This window comes from Anser anser (assembly GCF_964211835.1).
Source record: "Anser anser genome assembly, chromosome: 1".
In the NCBI taxonomy this organism is placed as follows: Eukaryota; Metazoa; Chordata; class Aves; order Anseriformes; family Anatidae; genus Anser; species Anser anser.
Genome location: NC_139720.1, coordinates 117336573 through 117359170, shown reverse-complemented (window position 1 = coordinate 117359170; position 22598 = coordinate 117336573). Strand labels below are relative to the sequence as shown.

Sequence of the window (22598 nt, the reverse complement as noted above, 5' to 3'; positions counted from 1 at the left end):
CTGGCGGGCGGCCGCCCGTCCGCAGCGCAGCAGCGAGGGAGCCGCCATCTTGCGGTGCGCCCTCTGCCCGCCCGGCTGGGCGTCATCGCCCCGCGCCCGCCCGCACCTGGCGGCCATGGCGGGCGGCGGCCGAGATGGCGGCGGGGGAAGGCGGGGAGCCGGCACCGGGCCCGGCCCGGCCGTGGCGCTCCGCGGGCCGCTGATGGCCGCCGCGGGGGGCAGCCGGCTGCTGGCGGCGCGGTACCGGGAGCACGGGTCGGTGCCCGCAGCGGTGGTGGGGTGCTCGCGTGGGGTGGTGTGCGTGGGGAGCACGGGGAGCCACGGGTGCAAACTAAGAGGGTAGGCGTGGGTTAGATATTAGGAGGAAATTCTTCTCTGTGAGGGAGGTGAGGCGCTGGGACAGGCTGCCCAGAGAAGCTGCGGGTGCCCCATCCCTGGAGGTGCTCAAGGCCAGGCTGGATGGGGCCTTGGGCAGCCTGGTCTGGTGGGAGGTGTCCCTGCCCGTGGCAGGGGATCGGATCCAGGTGGTCCTTAAGGTTCTTTCCAACCTGAGCTACTCTATGATGTCGTACTGAATGTTCTCCTGGGTGCGAGGGCCTTCGTTCTGGGGCTATTCAACTGGCAGCTGGGGTGAGAAGGTAGAAGTGTGCAGGAGGCTCTCTGTGTTTGCTTGTGCCTGCTGGTCAGTTCCTGTAAGGATTCCTGCACCCTTTTAGATGTTTCATGTATTCATTCTCAACGACGGAAATAACATCTTTAAGCTTTTATCCCTTAAAATTGTTTGTTTGTTTGTTTTTGGCATGATCAGGCAGCCATCAGATGTGTGTCCCCTGTACATAGACATCTGGATAAATGCTAGCGGCAAATACGTATGACCTCACAAAGTATGCGCAACTTATTCTGAAAGAAAAGGGTTACTTTGCCAAAAGGTGATAGTTTCTTCTTGTGTGTGTGTACAATGCAAAGTTTTAAACTTCCTCCGCTCTTTTAGCACTTGGGAAGCACATTTGATGGAGTTAGTTCCTTGAGGTAGGGGTCAGTTGGGCATATAACTATAAAATACTAAAAGGTTCCAGAACAGTTGACACTCTTAATGGTTAAACTCAGGTTTGTTTAAGTTCCAGTGATTTTAGTCTCTTGGTTTTTTTATTTGCAGGGATGATAATCTCTTCGTGTATGATTGCACCAATGTGGAAAAGAAGGCCCTAGAAAACAAACGGTGAGAAAATAAGTGTAAATGATCCGGTGTTTTCCTAGATGGTGCATCTATTCCTGAGGTTATGTCGCAGTGAAGATAATAAAACAAAGCCGTGGGATGACTCCTTGAACAAGTGATGGCCGGGTGGTCTTTGCTATCCCTGATGGATGTACATAGATACACATATTTGTGGTTTAATTCAAGAGGGGAGACTGTATACATGTTCATTTTTGTTTTAGAGAAACACCAGTAGTGTAGTCAATGATTTTGTGTGACTTTTGTTAGTCAAGACAATGCTTACAATGCTGCATCTTTTGTTAGACCATCTAAGGCAGGAAAAAAAGAAACAAAAACAGCACACAATCTTCCTTCAAGTCTGTTCTCTAGGTCATAAGGTTTCAAAAAATGAAGAGGTCTTTTTCTTAGTTTAAATCCAACCCCTGGACATTGTTAGTCCCCTAGGCAGTTTTCTTGTTTTTTGCTAAACTTGTATCAAGATCTGGTGGGGTGAACCCTAACACTTTTTAAAGCAGAGAATGATGTAGGCTTAGGACTTGAAACAGTTTCCTTCTTCGTAGCCTTTTTCTTTCCCACCATGGAGAAGAAAGAAACATAAAACTTGCGTCCCAATTACAAAAAGCCATTAAATATTTCAAGAGCGCTGGAACTATTAAAAAGTTACTGTCTGTAAACATCCACTTTGCTTGAATTCTGTGTTCTGAGGAATTTTCATGGGTTGATGGAACCTGGTGTGGTGGACTGTGCACTGTCCAGAGATAAGCAATCTGGAAAGCAGGATTTCTGTCTTAATTTGGATTCAGCAAAGTGCTGTGTCTTGTCTGTACTAATTAGTATGAGCAGAGGGCAAGTCCTCACATGGTGATACTGGTTCCAAGTGTAGTCACTGTTGCTGTCAGGTCCATGCGCTGTCCTGTATTGCAAAGTGGAGACATCTTTGAAAGAATGTAGGTATAAATGTAGTCCTGGATGCTTACATTCCATCCTCTTTAGTTTAGAAGAATGGTTTATCATACTTGTAGCAGCTTTTATTTACATTATAAAACTGTATAGGGAGGCTGTACTGTTTAAAACACTAGCTAATTGTTTTCAGCTGGTGCTCATATTGTGTGGTGTTCAGTAGTGATACCAAACCTGGAAGGAGCAACGGATATGCTTAAGGGAGGGCTCTTCTTATGAGGGATCTCAGCACCTTGGGAAACAGGCTGTCAGGAACCTCATAAGGTTTAGCAAAGGCAAATGCAAAATTGTGTACCTGGGCTGGACTAACCCCAGGCAGGGGAGCAAGATAAGGGTTGACTGGGTAGAAAGCACTTTTGCAGAAGGGGATTTGTGGGTTCTGATGGTCGCCAAGTTGGACATAAGTTGTCAGCATGCTACGGCAACAAAGGGAGCCAACTGCACACCAGGCTGTTTTAGGAGCAGTGCACCTTGTAAGGCCACTGGAAATCATTCTTCTTGTCTCTGTCATGTCCAGTGTTGGGCCCTGGGGAATAAGTAAGGCATGGATGAGCTGGAGCTAGTCCAGCAGCGGGCCACCAAGATAGTTGGGGCCTGAAGCATGTGGTGTGTGAGGACAGGCTGAGAGAACGGGTCTTGTTCAACCTGGAGAAGAAAATGCTAAGGGGAAAGTTTGTTGCTGTCTATAGCAGTGGAGCAGAGGATATAAAGAAGACAGATAAGGTTGTTGTATCTGCGCAGAAGGTCAGGATGAGACCTATGAGGAAAGCTTTTTCAACACGGGAGTACTTAAATGTGTTAACACGATACAGAGAGGTTGTAGAGTCTCCTTTCTTAGAGATGGTTGAGATTTGACTGCATGGGACCTGAGCAACCTGCTCTAATTTGACCTAATGGCAGTAGAGGGTTGGATTAGATTGTCTCTGGAGATCTCTTTTGTGTTATTTGTGTGAAGTTGTGCCTCTGTGAGTCATCTTGTAAAAATCTTAGTTATGGCTTCCAAAAGTTGTTTTTTCTTCCTATTAGCTTCAGTAAGTTGTAAATTAGGCTGTCATGTATCTGTTGGCATTGGAACAGAAGTGGAGGTGGAACGCATCCCTGGAGGTGTTCAGGGCCAGGTTGGATGGGGCTTGGTCAAACTGATCTAGTGGGTATCATCCCTGCTCATGGCAGGGGGTTGGAACTGGGTATCTTTAAGGTTCTTTCCAACCCAAGCCATTCTAAGATTCTGTGAAGCACAGCTTTTTTTTTAAAAAAACTAAACAAAAAACAGACAAAAAACCTTACTGCTGGCCTCTAAGGTGCGAACACAATCCCTATACCTTTGCATTAATGTTCAAGTTGGCTTAACATTTTAAGCTCAAATACAACTTTTAGCATTGTACTTTGCTCTTCATATTCCTTCTTGCTGGTGGTGTAAGAAAAACCTTTTCTGAAGGATTTCAGTAACTGTGTTTCAGGTTGTGAACTCGTTTTCTCCCCTTCTCTCTATTAGACAGGATGGACAACCAACAGATAAAGGAAGCGATGACATCCTAGCTTTTGCCTTCTCTTCATCAGGAGATTATTTTGTCTTGACGGATGACAACAAACGTTTGATTCTGTTTCATACTAAGCCTTCCTGGGAATGTATTAGCATCAGGTAAGGAAGCAGAATGTTGCTTGTCTCTTCATAATGGGGCTATGGCTAATTAAATTAGAACTATGAAATAGCAGTACTTGGGGTGCACGAATTTGCTATTGATAAGCTTCCTTCCCCCCCACCCTTTGTATTTAAGCATGTTTAATGATCTTGGGAGTTTATATTGTTGGCCGGGAAAAGGGTAATCTGTTGTTTATTCCAGAAGACAGCATTTGCATCTTTAAGAATTGAAACTTTACTCGCTCCTAGTGAATGCTGTGGTTGAGTCTTTAAGAGTGATACTGAGCAGTTCAGTGAATGCACTGTCTGGTTCTGTTGATTTGGAGCAGAAGACATTTTAGGGAGTTTGTGAACTCAGAAGCATATTTTTAGAGCTACTGCAAACTTTTCCTTCTGTAAGTGTAGTTCTCTTGAGAAAACTCTGTGGCTGTCCACCAGAGGTCCTCCAGTTACAAGTTTTTCATTGCTGCTTGTAATGATCCTCTGTTTAAAAAAAAAAAAAAAAAAAAAAGAAGGACCATGACATGAAGGAGTTCCTGAGAAGGTAAGTCAGCATGTGAGGTCTCTGCTTCTGGTGATCTTGATGAAGGCAAGGCCCTGGTTGCAATATAAAATGGGGTCTTACTCAGGTTGGTTGTGTGTGTAGGGTACATGACAGACCTTCGGTGGTTTAACCAGTGTTGTAGTGAGTAATCGCTGGCAAAACCAGAAATGACAAGTTCTGTTCACTGTGCATTCTCTTCCCTGCTGCCTTGCCCTGTTATTCCTGCCTGTAAGATGCCATTGGATAATTGTTTGACATTTTTATTTTCTGCTAGAGAGTCAACTAGAATCACAGATGGATTTTTTGGGAACGTTGCTACCTCCTGTTAGGAAACTGGGAATACAGGAAAACGGGTCTCTTTGTGGGGAAAAAAAAAGAATGCCAAAACTGACCTATGTAACTTGTGGTAATTTTATGGCAAGCTGTATTAAAGGTTTCATGCAGTGCTAGCTCTCCTAATAAGCTTGTTTCAGACAAGGGGAACTTTTGGATCTGTCTGTAAGGTCAAAGGCAGTACAGCTAAACTCGGAATTAGACTTCTTGTTAGCAAGGTATCCTATTTTGACACTGTGCTGCTTGAGCCTGCAGTGTGTTAGCAGGCATTCGTGTCCTATACGTTTTCCCATTATTATGGTACTTCTTTACACAGTCACTAAAAATATTGGAATTTATATCTGTCTACCTGAAGTGCAGTTTGTTGTTCTTTTGCCTCCAGAGGTCACTAAATTTCAGAGTAGGTGAATAGAAATGGCCATTCTCTATGATCCCCATAATTGGCAGTCATATATCAATGCTTTCAGGACATGGAGAGGTTTGGAAAAGAGGTGTTTTGAAAATGAAATAATAATAGTAATAACAACAGCTGTTAATTTGCAGAAACTTTCTTGAGAGTAATTGTGATTAAACCTATTACAAAACTTGTTTTCTGACCTGTGTGGTCCTTAAATTTATCTGAAAAGCTGTTAGAAAAACATTGCCTGCTACACTACTACTGGAACAATAAAATGCTGGATGATGATGTGGGAAAGTCAAAGTTCCAGTTCAGGGAGAAGACACCCTGAGACTATCTCTCCGACTGTGTGATTGCATGTGAGGAGGCAGAGTCTGTAAAGCTCCCAGAGGACTTTGTTTTATAGTACAAAGTGGCAGCTGGAGCCTCGCTGCAGTTTTTACCTGTGTTGCTGCAAAATAGTTGTACTAGGAGACCTCCTACCTGGCTTTCTCTTTTCCACGTGCTTAGGTTATATTTTTGTTAGAGAGAACACAAGAAAGTCTACCAGGCTTTCTTTAAAGCACTGGCAGGCTGCCTAGTCAAATGCTTCACTGAGGAAGTAGCAAGCAAAATGCAAACAAGCAGCTTTAATGCTTCACCTTTTTTCTCCCACCTTTCAACTGTTTTCTGTTGTATAGTTCATTGATCGAAGAAGTCTCAAAAGTGCTGTTTGCCTCTGCATACCTTACTGTAACATTATTCTCATTGCTGCTGTTTTAAGGATGTGGCATCTGATAGGTTTTTGTCTAGTCTGTCTCAATCTGTTTAGCTGGGTCTGAATCCAAACCTGCTGAAGTTCCCATGCAGAACTGTTCAAACCGTGCCATTTTTCTTTCAGGTCTGTGAATCGGAGATGCACGTCCCTCGTTATTACAGCTGCTGAGGATAAAATTCTGGTTGCAGACAAATCTGGTGATGTCTATTCTTACTCAATAACAGAGCCACAAGCAGAAGGCAAACTTGAACTGGGGCACTTGTCTATGCTACTGGATGTGGTAAGCGTGTACCTCCATGTAGTTGCTGTACAAACCTGCATTGCATTCCCAGTTAGAGTAGAATAGTTCAGTTGGAAGGGACTTAAAAAAAAAAAAAAAAAAAAAAAAGTCAAGTCCAGCTACCTGACCACTTCAGGGCTAAAACTTGCATTCAAGTTCTTTCATTGCTGCTTTGTCCCAACTTTGGGTGGTGGTGTGGTTTTTGTTTGTTTGTTTGTTTTTGTTTTTTTTTTCTTCTTCAAGAGTTTCTACTTCCTTTAGGTATAAATGACATACATGGTTTGGATTTCTTCTTGATGAGTTTGTGTCTGGATGCTAATTTTTGGAAAGGAAGCAAGCATATGGGTTGTCTATTCTGGGAGTGTGACTGTTCAAAAATTCTTGGTGTTACAGCCACAGAACACTTGGAGATGGAGTGCATATGGCAATTCACCCAGACCGTCATGTCAGTCTAGCTCTTCAATGTGATAACTTCCTAACTTTTGAAGATCCAGTGGGACTTCTGCTGTAGTGCTGGAGCTCAGAGGCTTTCACGGGACTCACTAGTCTGTGCTGCTTGTCTTAGCGAGCAAGAAAGTTGCTGTCATTAGACTTATGCTCTCTTGATGTCATCAAGTTTTATGCTTCTGTTGTAGGTGGAAATGTATGGCTTAACGCTTGCACCTGCAATTCAGAGTCAAGAAAAACAGATAATCTACTGCTTCTCTCTTCTGGTTAGGAAAAAGTGTGTTTAAACAAACGTTGAACTGCTGAGTACTAAAACTCTCCTTTTACCAACAGGCACTGAGCCCTGACGACCGCTATATCTTAACTGCGGATAGAGATGAGAAGATCAGAGTGAGTTTGACTAAAGCTCCTTATAACATTGTATCCTACTGCTTGGGACACAAAGAGTAAGTTCACTGTGTGCAGTTTGTCAGTGTGCCTCAATAGATTAAGTGCCCAAATCATATCAAACATCAGGTCTGCGTTACAAAGACTCCAGAGCTTGAGGGTTGTTAGCTCAAGGCGGTCTTAGTCATAAGAAGTGAGAAGCTTTGTGATTTGAACAGCCACTAATCTAATGGCAACTTGATGCAGAGTGCAGAGATCAGAGTTGGAGTGAAGAAATCCAAGCAAATAACAACAGCACTCTTCCTGTCTGGACATCAGACTACAGTGAGCTAGGGGCTATAAAATGGTTCCATAAAATAAATTCCAGGAATCACGCTTTTTAACGTAGTTTTCTAGTCTTTCTAGCAGCTGAGAAAAGGAACGTGGTGTTTTTCTTGAGACTGTTCTGTTTGTTGCTGTGGGCAAGAACATTTCTACATATAGAAGGATATATAGAAGATATCATAGGGGATATTACTGTAAAACTTCATGTTGCCGTGGTGTCTAATAAAATACGGAGTTGCCTCTGTACAAAAGAAAAAAAAATCAGAAAGGATGCTCTTTCCCTTCCCTTCCTTTCTTCTTCCTCCTGAAGTGAAGGTCCTTTTAGTTACAGCGGTTTAGTTTGGTTTAGAAAAGGGGAAGGTGGCAAGGCAACCTGCTACCTACACTGACATGATTCGGGTGCGCTCTGACCTGCTAGGAGACCGATAGGGGGTGTCCGCTAGCTGGTATGTCATTACTAGCCTACAGGAGGGACTGTGCTTTCCCTTTTCTTCTCAGTAGCTCTCCCATGAAGAAGATGGCAAATAGACTTAAAAAGGCCCTCTACATTTTACTTCTTAAAATGTTTGTCAGTTGCGCTATTTTCAAAGTCTCTTGAGTTTGCCTTCCTTCTCTATATAGTTTTGTGGGCTTTTGAAGTTTCTTTTGTTGTTGAGGGGTCGTGCAGTATTTTTGTCTTGTCCACTGCTAAATTTTGAAGTCCACAGCAACGGGGAAGCAAAGAAGACATGGCCCTGCATAGGGCACAGAACACATTTAATTCTCCTTGTCTGGCTGCTGACTTACCTGGGGATAACAGCACCCTTCCAGGCATGTTCTTCCATTAGATGATGCAACATGGTGTGGTCAACTTGCTATACCAGGAACAAGAGTTAGACAGTGTGACTGGGGAACTTGAGATACGGGTAACAACCTGTCTTAACTTACCCAGCAAGGTGTTTTAGTAGAGCACTTTGGACGCAGACTAACTTGGGGTACCAGTCTGATTTTAATAACATCATTTGGTAGTCTGACCTGGGCAGACCTGGCATAGTATAAAAGCAACAGACTGCTCATGTTAAAGGTCTAAGTAGTCTTTGATCAGGTAGGTTTCTATCGCATATTTACGCAGCCATGTCTGATCTTTCCACCTACTACATACACAGTTGTACTTTATAATGAATAGGACTTGATACCCAGAAGGACGTTTTTATACTGGGACTGTCGTGTCCATGCAGGGAGTTCATCAGTGGCCCCACAGTGGAAAGGCACTTGGCGTAAATTGCTTGATATACATTCAAAAAATCAATCTTTAAAAAGGGAATGAATAAAAAAAGGATGACATAAATCATCTGTCGCTCCAGCCTTGTTTCACAGTTCTGGATTTTCTTAGTTTGGTGGGGTGCGTGGCGATTCTTGTTGGATCCGTTATGCCTCCATGCACTGCTATTGCTGCTTTGTCATGGAAGTTTGTCATTACGGTGACCAAATCTCTTCTTGTGTGTTTTTTTTCTCTTTCAGTTTTTTAATGGCCTTAAAGTTACGCCTTTTTTCAAAAGCAAGACAGTCCCACTCGGGTACTGTTTTGCTCAGGGCACTGCATTTTATGTTGCTGAGCTCTAAGATAATAATAAGCTCCAGAAGTTGAGGTCCTTGTTACTCAACACAGACAAGTGAATGTAGACGCAGCAATATTACATACTTCTGAAAAACAAGCTTTCTGTCTGAATGTAGACACTGGTGGTAAATTGCCAAATGCTTGTTTTAAAAATTTTGTAAAACATTGTTTTTGATTATTCTCCAACTGTGATGGGAGAGAGGTGGTAGCTGAAAGCTGAGTCATCACCGTTGAAGTGTTTTAAAAGCATCTGTTGATTTGTGGTTTTAATCTACATCATGAATTGAGGAAGGGGAACCATGCTATCCGAGTAAATCTGTCTGCCTTAGCATTTTCTTTGTCTAAATACTAACGTTTTCATTTGGGAAGGAGTCAGTAGAATGCTCCGAGTGCAGGTGGGGAAAATAATTCTTTTGTTAAGTGGATCAGTAGTTTGTATAGTGTATATGCTGTACTAGGTACTGTAGACATACTTTTTCCTTCTCTTAAATGTCTCATATGCAGAACCTGTCTTTTATTAGAAGATTCTTTTTAAAATCAGTATTTTTTCTCATTGTATGTGTTTAAAGACCCCAGAGTGTCATGCAAGAGAGCTCATCATTTGACTTCTTTCCCTTTAGGTTTGTAAGCAGAATATTAGTAGTACCCAACTATCCTGATCTGCTGTTGTCTGCTTCTGGGGTACGTATTGCAATTTCTTCCAAAAAATATTTTTCTTGGAAGTTTAGACTTTAAAACCATTGTCTGCATGTGTTTTCCCCCAAGTCCCCTGGGGACACTCAGTATAATTTCTCATGGCTTCCAGCTTGCCTTCTCTCCCCCTCCTTTCCTTTCTTAGCTTTCTTTTCAGTGTTTAGTCATTCTATTGCTAGAGCATAAAAGCCATTTACAATGTTTATAGTGAAGCTAGCTTCTTATTAGGATCTTCAGGATGGAGAAATTGCCAAGTCCTCGCTATTTCTTCATCATTAACTCTTGCTTTGGAGCACAGACAAGTTCTAATCATTGGACTGTTTAAACAACTTTGAGGCAAATGAATATTATGCCAGCCTGCCATGATAATGAGCGTCTTAAGAATTAATGGCCTTAGAATCCAAGCTTTTTTTTTTAGAGGTTTTGAGATGAGAAAACTGTTCCCTCTTCACTCTCCCACTTGCTTTCCCCTGTGAGACTTGTTCTGAAGTATGTCCTCATCGTATGTCTAGTGCATGTGGTGTAGAGATTGCAGTGCAGTACTACACAATGCTTGAATGACAACTGAAGAAGTGAGTGTTTTCACCCCCGTCAATCCCTTTCTTAAATTGATGGGATCCTGCTGTCATGCCAGACCTGTAGAGGTTTGAGCAACCTGTAGTGAGTAGATGGAGTTGATCTAAAAGAAGGGAAACTTCTTTGTATCCCAGACTAACAAAACTGCGTAGGAAGAGAGCAATGTTTTCTGTGAAGATTGTAGTAATTCTTAGCGTTTGGTTTTGGCCACTGCTCTTGCATCACTACAGCTCTTGTCTCTTGTTCCTCTCATCGTTCTCTAAGCAACTGTACTGTTATTGCTGTGTCTTTATTTTATTCTTAGCAAGTTCTCTGGAAAAAACAGTCACTGAAGAGAGGTGTTTAGCTCCTCTCCAGGAGGTTACTAAATCAAATGAGAATTTGGGTGATAACAAGAGTAGGGGTGGAGAAGGGCAACCAGAAAGAATTGCTGCTAAGATGTTGATCACTATATTGCTGTGCTATTTGTGCTATAGGAGACAGACTTGAAATGTACTCTTGCAGCTACACAATTTCCACTTCAAAGGGAAAATTAAAGTTAGCACGATTGAATAATTTAGAATTGAGGGGGAAAATTATGTTAATTAAAATGCTTTATCTGCAGCTTGAGGTCTTAACTAAGTGACTATTTAGCAACTCCTGTGAGAAGCTCTTCAGGGAAATAGGGTTTAGCTGTAGGCCACAAGTGGCCACTCTTTGCCTGAGGAACTGCTGGTAATCAACTTGTGTTCGCTTCAATCTGCCCAGGATGGCACTCTGAGACTTTGGCACTATAAAAGCGGGGAAGAAGTCTACTGCTGTCATCTAAGCAGTGTCTGTGGGCCTGATGCAACCAAGACAGACCAGGTACGGCTGTGTGATAAGCTGTGTGTGTGTTAGTGCTTTTGCTGTTCTCTGGATCCTTGGGACTCCCAAAAGCGTTTGTCGCGTTTTCTTAGGAGTGCCTCCTTTCTGTCAGTGGGTTTGGAAGTTACGTAAGACCTAGAAACTGTTATAATAGCCTGGGATTTGGGGGAAGGAAGAAAGTCCCTGACATTCATTCTTGTCTTGCATGCGTTTCTAAAAATGCTAAACAGTGACTAAAAGCAGCTGTTGATAATTCTTGCAAAATAGAAGTTCTGCAAACCAAAACAAACCTTCACTTAATAATTTTTCAGAAAACACAAATTCCTTAATCTCTTAGCCAGAAAATATCCTGTAACACTGGAAAAATCTAAAAAATTAACCCGTTTTTAAAATGTTTAAATTGCAACTTGAGCAACATTTTACATTCTCTCTGAGCAAAAAGAAGCTTTGTAATGTTTGTAATCAGTTACCTGCAATGTTACTGTCTGGGGGGATCAAGCTGCTAGGATTGTTGTTTTGGATTGTTCTGAAGCTGGACAGTGTCCAAAACAAAAATGTATGAGTCACAGGTGAAAACTGAATACCCCAGGAGCAATGCTTGTACTGCCGCCTGCTCGGGCTGCTGATGTGGCGCACATCCGATGTGAGCAGAGGTTCCAGCAGTGCTTGATCTCGAGTTCTGTTACCTCTTGTCACGTGAAACAGCATGACAAATTGGCGGTGAAATGCACTTGTTCTTGTCCCTCACACGTACATTATATTAAGCCAGGTACTAATCTGTGGAGTTATTTAAGGGTTGTTTGTCTTACCATCCATCCTTCTGGGTGTTTTGTTATTTGTTTGTTTTAAATGTGAATCTCTAACAATCTTTGTCTTTGAAGACCAGGGTTGTCTCCTTGTTGTTAGGTGAATGGGGAGCCTGTCACCACGTATGGCTGTCGAGGCCAAAACGCTGCAGAATTCATATCCAGGCTGAAATGTCATTGAACAGTTGCGTCTTTCTTCCCTAGCATTTTGCTGTTGTTTTGGTTAGTTGAAGTCTGTTGTGCTGTGCAGACAGGAATCAGTAGGGATTTCTCAGAGGTTCTTTGCTGTTTGCATAGGTCTGGCCTGATCTTGTTAGTGGGATTCCCAGTTACTGAACTGGGAGCATGACGCATGGAAGAACCACATTCCTAGCGACAGACCTAACAACTCAAGGTTTTTTTTTCTGAGCAAAAGACATCAGCAGGGTTGTTTTTGTGTTGGAATAATAACATGCAACTTTCATTTCTATTTGTACATAAGCCCTGAGGGCAGCCACTTGCATCACAGCACGCAAAGCTTAGATACTGGAACACATGTTTTTTGCTCTTGAGTCCCTTTCAGCAGGAGTTCGTGATAATACCTATACGGACAATTTAACCTGCTCTTGAACTTGAAAAACATACTTAAAAGCAACTTCTGCCCATATGCATGGGGTGTTTGGCTCATTTCAACTTGAGTGTAGTGTTTGAAATAGATTTTTTTTTTTTTTTGAAGTAGCTACTGCCATTTTTTTTTTTCACTAGCAAAAATTGGGTGCAATAAATTAGGTCACAAGACCAGCTAGCTGCTATCCTTGCGTAGTCTGGGTGCAGGAGGATTTGAGGTAGTAGGGGAGAATTAAGATTGAGGTCTATAAAATTACTTTGTCATGCGTAGCCTTCTGGAAGTGTCTCAGAGTTTCAAAGCCAAAATGTTCTAACATTTGTGGTCAAAGTAGCTAATGCGAGTGCATTATTTGGTAGCCATTGAATCTATGCCCGCAGTAATGTTGTAAGGCATTTATTTTCAGGGTAAGATTTTTTTTTTAATACTTTGCCTTACAGCTTTATTGGATCATAGAGGACTAGTAAGCGACGTGCTGTGAGGAAAGGAGTCATTATTATTTTTAATGTGACCAGATGCTTAGACTGGCCTAGCACTTAGTAAGATAGCTTGCATGTAAATTAACAGTGCTTAGGATCACTGAAGCATTTAAGATTTGAAAAGACCTTCAAGATGGTCAAGTCCAACTGTCGACCTGACCTACCAAGTCCCATCACTAAACCATGCCCCTTAGTGCCACCTCTGATCTTACACTGAACCCTAACTACATTGCTTACAAATAAGTTTATCCAAATGTAATACAAACTAACAAATGTTACAGGAAAGAACTTGTTACTGCTTGCAAGAGTGGATTTAAAAGGAAAGAAGCTCCAACTCTAGTTTTTTTGAAGGCTTCTGAACATAATTCAGTAATATTTGCCTTATCTATACCTCCTTCTATAGGAAGCTCTTCATATGCTGATGGAGTCTCTTAGTAGAAAGTTGGGATGCCCTTTTTTTGTTTGAGACATCTGTTTAGCTGCTTTGATCCCAATGTGAGTAAACAGTGACCGAAAGAGAATACACACAAACTGTGGGTTAGTAAATATAACACATCAGTTAATCAACTGTATTTCTGCAGTGTTTTACAGTTCTTCTGCCCATTGCATGCATTGTGTGTCTTCTAATTGTGGTCTTGGAAGCCTTGGGCTGACCTGTTCCTTGAATCTGCGTAATTCTGCTTGCTACCAGTTCTTACAGGCATTCTAAAATCTGTCTCCCTGTAAAGGTGGTGCAAATCTAGTTATGGGTGCAGGAGACTCAGTTGGCTTGACCCAGTTGGTATGTATGTGCAAGAGGCAGTCTCCCGGTGATTACAGATAGATAAATGACATCTCAGCCTTCATGCTGTGGGTTGCCACCTCCATGCTGTGTTGCTGCACTTTTCAATATGTACTTCTGTCAGACCAACTATACTCTTTTAAGCCTGCGTGGTGATCGTTATTTAATGCACCATATGAAATATCTAATAATCGGCAGGGTGGCTTCCTGGAAAGATTGTCCAAATAGTAATTTTTCGTAGAGATTGTTTCTGTCTTGGTGGCCAGCCAGACCAAAGGAGAAAGGAAGCTTGTGTTTTGCTGGCATTGTAGTGCTAGAAATGCCAGAGAAATTGATGTCCAGCAGTGGTATTTAGCCCTACTGTGCATCCAGCTGTATCAAAGGGCAAGGATCATCATCACAACCTAGTGTGCAATTTATAGTCTGAATTTAAGGTAACAGACTCTTAAGTCAGCACTTTTTAGGTTGTAGCTGTCATGCCGTCTGCTAATGACTGGCAACTGAAGATTAGGTGGGGGTGTAATTGTTTTCTCCTTTCCTTCACATCACATCTCTTTTTTTTTTTTTTTTTTTTTTACCATCGATACCCACTATGAATGCACCGAAGCTTGAAACACAATACGAAGCATAATGATAATGGAATCAACAGTAATGGTGGGCCATATGAGTGCAGACGTGGGCTTATTTTGGTTGGCAGGTGATGAATATGTGTGTGTTTTGGGAATGGAGATGGGTTCTTGAGCAGTGCAGCGTTGGTTTCAGCTGATAGGTTGCAGACTCCCAGTTCATTTTCCCTCTACAATGGGAGTAATTCTCTCATTCCATTGTACTGTATAAATATTACCCTGGTTCAGAGCTTTCACCTCATTTGATCCTCTTGAGAGCAAAAGCTTGTTTAAAGTCCAGAACGTGAATTGCACAACTCCACCCCAGTGCTCCAGTACATTACGTTTTCATAGGGTTACCTCTTCTCACAGGCATCAAAAGATAATTTTAAGGTGTTGGTGGGCTGATAACACTGGCACAGAAATGCTGAATAAGTTAAGAGAGTATCAACTGAACATCTGTTTATCACAGGCTGTTCTTGGAGCTTTTGTTTAAGTTAACTGATTTCATAGGCTTGTCCTTGAACAAGATACTATTCTGGGCCTCGCATTCAATTCACTGATTGTTAACTTACCATTAAAGAAGCATGGAAAGGAAAGAGCTTACTAAGATGTGTCTTTGTCCAGCTGTGAGTAACATTTGGTTCAAATCAAAGTCTCCTCCTCCCTCCCCCAGTGAGGGGTGGGGAGAGCTTCTGCATACTTCACATTCACAAAACCTTTTGTCTCTCTGCTCTCTGACGAAGCCTGAACTGTGTAGGTGGGCACTTCCTATCACTGCGCTTACTGTGTGAGTTGTCCTGAGACAGGCAGAGAGAAGCATTGTTAGCAGAAATAAATAAATATATATATATATATTTTAATATCTTGGCTTATTTCCTTAAATGTCTAGAAAACCCACTGGTGGTTTACAGAGGAGTTGTCAGTTCCACTTAAAACTATGGTGTAAGTGGCTCCATGCTGCAGTAACTACATTTAGACGTGTTAGCTACAGTGAACCTTTCTGGTTCAGCCCACTCATCCTCGTCCTACTCGCTGTTTGGAACTGCAAGCATTTTTTATATCTGTTATACAGGGGGTCCTGGGTCTCACTGCTAAATACGGAATAACAACTTTGTATTTCTGCAGTGGGGCAAGAAATTAGTCCCATCTGTTTACCAGAGCTTTGAAACGCACCATCCTTTTGATAATGGCTTTTAGAAAGTGGTCCTCTTCTGTCCAAACAAATGGTCGAGTATGTGAGTGAGAAGTATGTGCTGCTGGCGGTGTGCATGCTGCTGTTCTTGCTTTCCCCTACCTCCCCCTAAAGATTGCGCCACATGATGGATTTTTTTTCTCTTCTGTGCTGGAGATGCTCCATGTAACTCTGGTTTTCAGCTATAATTATGCCAGTAATTAACTTTCTTTCCTGCTGTTGGTTCATCTTTGAGTAGCTGTGTCATGGACTGTTGACAAAAGAATTAGCTTCCTGTGTTAAATTTGCCGAGTTGGATGTTTGGAGGCTCTAGAGCTTGTTTGGCTTTCCTGGATTGATTGCAAAACTCCGAAGTAAGTCCCCTGAGGATTCCCATACATCAGCTGGCAGCTCAAAGGGTAAAATTCAGCTTAAGCTGGTAAACTAGAGGTTCGGTCTAGTGACCAGTGTCACGTTAGGGAAAGAGGTGAAGGCTGTGTGGGAGGGAAAAGGGGTCTGGAGGACAAGACGATGCATTTTCCCTGCCCTAGGGAGAATAACTCACTACTACTCCAGTAAGAAGGTTTTATTAATCAGAAATGCTAGTGTTATTACAGTGTAAAAACATACTTGAGAACCAGCCTTTTTGCCTTTGCAGTCTCATCTTTCACGTTATATGGTAGATACTTTCAAAAAAGCACCCTAGGGCATCTTCTCGCAGATTCTGTGCTCATCTCGAGTTCTTAGTTCCCACTCAAGGAGCCCCAAATCAGTTGTTAGATATTTCAAGTGGTACGGTTTATCCAGCAGAGATACTGCCCTGGTTCTCTTCCAGATAAAACTATTTATCTTCTGAATTAGGGCGTGGGTGTGGGTTTTTTTTTTTTTTTTTTGTGGGTGTTTTTCTTTTAATGAGGAAAGTGGCCAGAGGCCTTGTTCTTCAGAACATGTTTCATGTTGGGCAGTATGGCTTCACCCAGATGCAGGTTGAGAACAGGGGCAACCCAGCAAGGATTTTGGCAATGCATCACTATCTTCTTTTTTAACAAATGTAGTGTGTTTATAATCTCCAAGCTGCTAGTGTGATAGCCTGGCTAAGCAAACTTAATGCCCTTATTTATTTTTTATTTTTCCTTTAACGTTGCAGGGGAGAATTTTTAAGGGTGACATACTTTCCTTCATTGTCTTCTTTCTTGGTTTGTCTGTTGAGAGTAGCTCAATAAAACCTTTACATTTGGTCTCTGTTACGATGGCTGTGAATGTGGAAAGCTTCATTAAACAGCAAACACTGGTACACAAATATACTTGACTGCAGTTTAAATGTAATTACGTTGCTTAACTTGCTGTAAGTTAAGATACGTGCTAAATTTTCAAGGGTAAGACATGAAATTGAAAGTGAATTCTCTGCCTTTAAAACAGTCTTAATTTATAAGGATGTTTCTTTTTCTCTTCCTATTAGAAATACACTGTGACAAGAATAGCCTACTGCTGCCAAGGAGGTTATGTTGCTGTTCTGTGTGACTGGTAAGAACGAAGGGAATACTGGCTAAAGTCATCACAGCTCCTGTAAAGGAGGGAACAGCTTTCCCTGCTGGATACACTCACACTTCCCCAGACTGAAGTGTGTGGTACTGTTAATCTCTGAGTGTTAGAGGCATGCCTGTGGCCTCACAGGAAACCCGAGAGTCCTTTTTGTGCTTGTCCTCTGCTTGAATGCAGAGGTGAGTATGAAGGTTACTTGGCATAGTTAAGTTTTGCAGAACTTGTGATGCCCTGCCCTCACAGGAGGGAACACGAGGTGAGGATGTGAGAGCCCTGCCTGGCACTCAGGATGTTCAAATGTGTGTGTTTGTATGAGGAAAGCACTCAGGAGCCAGAGGGCCAAGCACTGAGGAACGCTGCAGTCCCACTGGCAGGGGAATACCTCGCAGGGATGGACAAAAAGCCTTTCCCTCTCTTTCCACAGCACCTTAAGCCTGCCGAGAAAACTGCTGTCACTGACAAAAGCTTGCCAACAGGACAGAGGGAGATTGCCAAAGCTGCCCATACAGTGAAATCATCTGTCCCCTCAGTGAATTCGGTCTGTGCCAGGGTGAGAAGCCTCAGCTTCTCCCCATCACGTGCACTGCCGGGCTGGGCGGCTCCCTGCGTGGGCATCCACACCAGTTCTGGAAGTGGAAGCCTTGTCAGCTATGGGCTATGCCTGTCCTAGTTCCCCCCAGGGGCCATGCCGTGCTCTGTCAGGTTTTTATTTCCAGCTCCACAGCCCAGCATTTCTAAACAGTGTTGTCTTGTAGACCTTGTAAGCCACCCATGAGGGAGCAGAGGTGTCCTGCCTGGCACACTGTAGACTTACCCAAGGGAGATTAGGAAGCTCTGTACAAAGAGGCTGTGGCTGTTAGAGGAGAGGGTGCTGTCAGGAGAGATGGAGATGGATACCTTGCCAGTGCGGTGCTAGAATCCCACTTTTCAGCCACTTCAAGGTGTCCTGACCCGCTCATTCCCTCCTCCTTTCCATGGTGGGTAATTCCTCTCCTGTTTTATTGTATACTGGTGCTCAGTTACATGCTCCTTCAAGTGAAGCCCTGTAGGCCGGTTGTGCTGTGATGAAACACTCCCCATATAAATCCTGATTAAATTCCCTTTACTACCTTTTTTTTTTCTAAAGAAGAGGCAGTATTGACTGCTTTTTCTTTGATATGACATTTGAAAATCCATTTGACATGTTAGGTATCTACAGCTTCTGCCTCCGACCACGTAAGCAAACTGCATTTGTAGTGTTATGGTATTTTTTGCAATTTCTAATGACTTTGCTTTGGCTCGGTTTGGAATTAGAGTGGGTGTTTGTAGTTTGCTGTACAAGTGATGGCAGTAGGTGGATTTGCTAATAATGGTAATTAAATTTTTTCCCCTCAAAAGTGTTCCCACAGTCTACATCTTTCAGCTTGATGCCGTTGCCCAGCAGCTAGTTTACAGACAGCAAATCTCTTTGAAACATAAAGGCTGGGACATTGCATTTGAGGAAGCAGGAGATATCTGGATTTTGCAGGAAGACAGCGAAGCCCCTCTTCAGTTGTACAGACCGTGTGATGGACAGTGGAAGGTAGCTACTTTTGTTACCCTAACACCATGGATGTTTTGTTTAGTCTTGACCTCGTAACAAAAACAGAGTGAACTGTGTTCCATGAAAACTGAATGACACATTTCTCTATTTCAGACTGAGTAGAAGTCTTAGATACCTCTCCTTTTACTTCTCTCACCTCTGTATAATGCAAAGCCATTGAGAGCTTGTTATCAGCCTCCTCTCTGGTAAAGCTAACATCTAGCATAGCAGGATGAAGCAGAGTGCTTGTCAGCCATTGCATTCAGTACTTTAAACCATTGCCTGTGCTCTCTGTGTGCTACACTTGATTAGAAACACAAAACAAGAAAATCCCCTTGTGGTTTGCTCAGTAACGCTTTCTGCACAGCCCTCTCAGTGCCTGCCTCTGAGAGATATTTTCGGGTTTGAGGCATCCTGGGATTTTTATTTTTTATTTTTTCCCATAGAACAGGCAGTCGAAGTTGAGGGGTGTGCTAACAAGTTCTCTGTAATAGCCTGTTAAATGACTGGAAGCTTCCTTGTTAATTTTTAAAGTCCCCAGCTAGTTGTGTGTTGTAAGGTGGGTTTAAATTACACTTCTAGGTAAGTTCTTTGACACTAATGTGTTCCTTCTGGTATTCCTTATCCTCACAAATTAGTAAGTGAGAGTCCATTTTCTTTCTTTCAAGCTATACAGGGTCCCCAGGAAGAACAGGTGAACTCAGGACAAGTTTCTGTAGGGGTCCTGAAAAAAAAAAGGAACCTAAGATTCTGGGGGGTTTCAACTCGCTGTCCTTTCGCTGTGCTCATCTGTGGCATTTTTCAGTTGGCTGTGATACTGCAAGTTCCTTGTTCATTATGCACAGAATATCATGCAATGTTCCTTCTTTTCCCAGCCTGTAACTGATGATGAAGGATTACAGAGGATGTCAAAATATCTGCGTGACAACTGGACAGTGTTTGAAGGTGAGAAATCTGGCCTGAAGGTGTAAGAACTGCAATTTTAGGTCTAAAGTGTTTGGAGCAAGATCAGAGTTGAAGTCAGTTCTCTTGAAGTTGCATAATCTTTCAGTTTTCCTTCCTCAGCTCCATCCCTCCATCTGGTGTGGGAATTAGTGTTGGTATTAAAGGGTGTTCAGGTTACTGTTCTCAAAAAAATGGTGTAGGTATTTATAGCATTAAAACTGTTCTACATAGACACCTTAGCATATGGTTGTACATAAACACCCTGTTACAGAGCTGCAGCAGTCTGTCTGACTGCTGTGATATTGAAAACTGTTGTTTGTTTTCTTGTCTCTTGCCTGAGCATGAAACTTTATTAGAAGTACGGTTGAGATAGTGAGATAATAGCTGCCATTAAGTTGGTTGTGCTTGGCCTTTGAAATCTAAAAGGAAGTCAAGTACCCTTCTGGAAGGGAGAGTGTTTGCACGTAGGTGTTGCAGACTTGATAGTTAGAGCCAGGCAGATTATTAAAAGTACAAGGGCTGAGTGAAAATGAGCAACGGAGAAGTAGTACGAGCAGACAGGGAGAGAGGTTCCCAGCATAATTTGGCAGTGTAGCAAATTACTGTGATACACAATAGCCTGCTGCAGCTGGGAGAGGAGGACTGCTCAAATGACAGGATCTATTATTGTTAATTAGTAAGGGGAGGCTCACATGATAACCACTTACTCCAGTGCGTAATTAGTGCTTGAGAAGGTAGTTCTCTTAAAAGAGGTGATCATTATATTGCTTAAACCCAGTCTTCTTAATATCTCTGTAGCCTTCTTTTCACTTTCTACAGACCAGTTTCATCTGATTGCTATCTGTGTAGGCTTTAAGACAACTAGGTCGGTCTGGAAGCAGATGTTGAACAATTTGACGCTGTGTTGGAACCGATCCCAGAAAAAGGTAGAGCAAGATTTAGTGCAGATTGATCAAGTCAAGAGTATATCCATTTGAATGGGTATCCAAAATGACTGTGCCATTCGTCCCAGGGCCAAAGGCCAGTCAATTGGTTACTGTGTGAGTGCAAGACCCTTGAAAGTAAAACCATGCACTTTGCCAAGTACCCGTGAGGGAGAGTCGGTATGTTTGTGTACCAAGACTCAAAGGTGTGCTGTATGTGCGTTACTGTGGAGTAGCACGCTTGCTTCAGGACGAAGCCATAGTAAATACTGGGTTTCCATGCTCATAAACAAGATTTTTTGGAAGTGAGGAAAGGTAAGAACAGAAAGGGGAACTAGAGGTAGCTAGTTTTGCCAGATAGATACTCTAACAAGTTTTAGAAATATGGACCTAGTCAGCTAATCTCTTGCGGTATTATCTACAAAAAAACAGTGTGATTTTTTTTTCTTTTTTTTGGGGGGGGATAATAGTTGCCTGTTTAATCCTATAAGCTTACGGTCCTGGTGATGCTGCGAAGAATGTTATGCTGGATTCACAAAACTATAGCAAAATCATGAGGGGTGAATGCTTAAAAAGTGCGTATGTATGCACTGTAGGACAGCACCGTTTGAAGTCTACTGCTTCAGGCTTATTTTAAGTTAGTGCTCTAGGAAAGAAGTCAGCTAAGGACAGTTGCATAGTAATTTAGGCCCTTTGCAGTGTTTAAGCGTGGGGGAAGAATGCCAACAGGATGTCTTAACAATAAGTTGCTACAGCAGTAGTTTTAAAAACAGGAGCCTCGAAGTTCTTGAAGTGTCCAAGAGAATTGTGTGCCTTCTTTGCTTGACAGTCATGTGCCTGCCTCTGTAGGCATTTTTCAGCTTAGTTGCGCTTGGCAATGTGAATTCAGGATGGATTCTTACCAAGTCAGACAGGGCTTACGTAGTGTAAATGCTGATGTTTAGTACAGTGGATAGGACCACAGTAAATAAGTTGAAATACCACTGTCTAGAATTCCAGCACAGGAAATAATTGCTGAGACCATTAAGGAAATTAACACTTGTCTTGTGTTCCTGTTTTGCCCACTTGCAGGATTTGTTGGTGCAGAGAGCCACTACAGCAGTCTCTACAAAGCTTCCTTTGATAACACGGCCGTCTACCTACAGAAGAAAGAGGAAAGGTTGCAGCAGCAGAAAAAGAAAAGGCAGGATCTGCAACATGGTTCTAATGGACAAACAAAAAAGATCAAAATAGAAGAGCCATCGCTATAACACCACCTGTTGTTAGCTTGTAACTTCTGTCTTGACGAAAAGAACTCATCTGGCTGTAGACTTTTTTTTTTAATGTAAAGTGATTTATAGAAGATTGGTTTAAACTTACATTCAGATTCAGGTTTTCCGGAAGCCTGATATGACAATATCCTGCTTGCAGCAGATATTTTATATGTGTAAGCTTCTAACAGCATAAAAATGTCAGCAGTTCAGTCTTAGATATCTCTAATGCATGCTATGTGAATATTGGAGATGGTTATTTTCCTTGAAACGGGATTTTCTTTTTGCCTACTGTGTTCAGGCTTGCATTTTCAGGTGGAAGTGCACTGATTAAAATTGACTTTTTAAAAAACTTTTTTTTTAAGGTCTGATAGTTAACGTAACTAACATAGTATAACTGGCTATGGAGAAGGGAATACTGCAAAATTCTTGTTGTATATGAAAGGTTTTAGCTGAGGCTTAACTATCTCTGTTTTTACCCCTTATCTTCATTTTACCTGGTAAAGCTTCTGCCTAGCTTCTAATCCAATGCTTCTTTATACAGGAAGGAGTGCAAAAACAGATTTTATACACTGGAAAGTTAAAAAAAAAAAAAAAAAAAAAAGTGACAGTTAACTTTGTACTATTGGAAGATCCTTGTGTTGCAATATGATCCTAGTGCCTCTGTGAAACTTATTTGGGAGGCCTATGAGCAATACTTTGGAGTGCATTCTGCTTCTTTGAACGCTGCAATTAGCCAAGAAACACATCTTTTTGAAAAGTTAACCAGCAGGAGCCTTGTGGGGTCACTTGTTGCTCCTTCGGCAGGCAGAAGATGCCATCTGTTAGATGAACGTGTATCATGTCTGTATGGAATATGATATATTTCAGCTGAGACTGTAAAACCAGATGTTGAAATCTGTACAATTCATTAAAAGTATTCAGAATTA

General features: G+C 42.2%; 2 protein-coding genes across 3 annotated transcripts in view; one reads left to right on the top strand and one right to left on the bottom strand.

Moving 5' to 3' along the window:
- The window catches only part of NDUFV3 (NADH:ubiquinone oxidoreductase subunit V3), an 8164-nt gene extending 8025 nt beyond the window's left edge, over positions 1-139 (bottom strand). Inside the window, exon 1 of one of the 2 annotated variants that reach the window (XM_083840582.1) lies at positions 1-139. Coding sequence is in view for 1 of the 2 variants with exons in the window: in XM_083840581.1 (XP_083696707.1) it covers positions 1-117 (117 nt within the window). In the remaining variant the exon portion in view is untranslated. The other variant, XM_083840581.1, reaches the window with a different exon arrangement.
- Positions 116-22598, top strand: WDR4 (WDR4 tRNA N7-guanosine methyltransferase non-catalytic subunit; the record flags this gene model as incomplete). Its single annotated transcript, XM_083840598.1, has 11 exons — positions 116-255; positions 1157-1219; positions 3672-3818; positions 5973-6129; positions 6910-7022; positions 9505-9565; positions 10901-10999; positions 16908-16972; positions 18368-18551; positions 19427-19496; positions 21491-22598. 11 exons carry the CDS (start codon positions 116-118, stop codon positions 21667-21669), a joined length of 1278 nt encoding a protein of 425 aa, XP_083696724.1. The 3' UTR covers positions 21670-22598.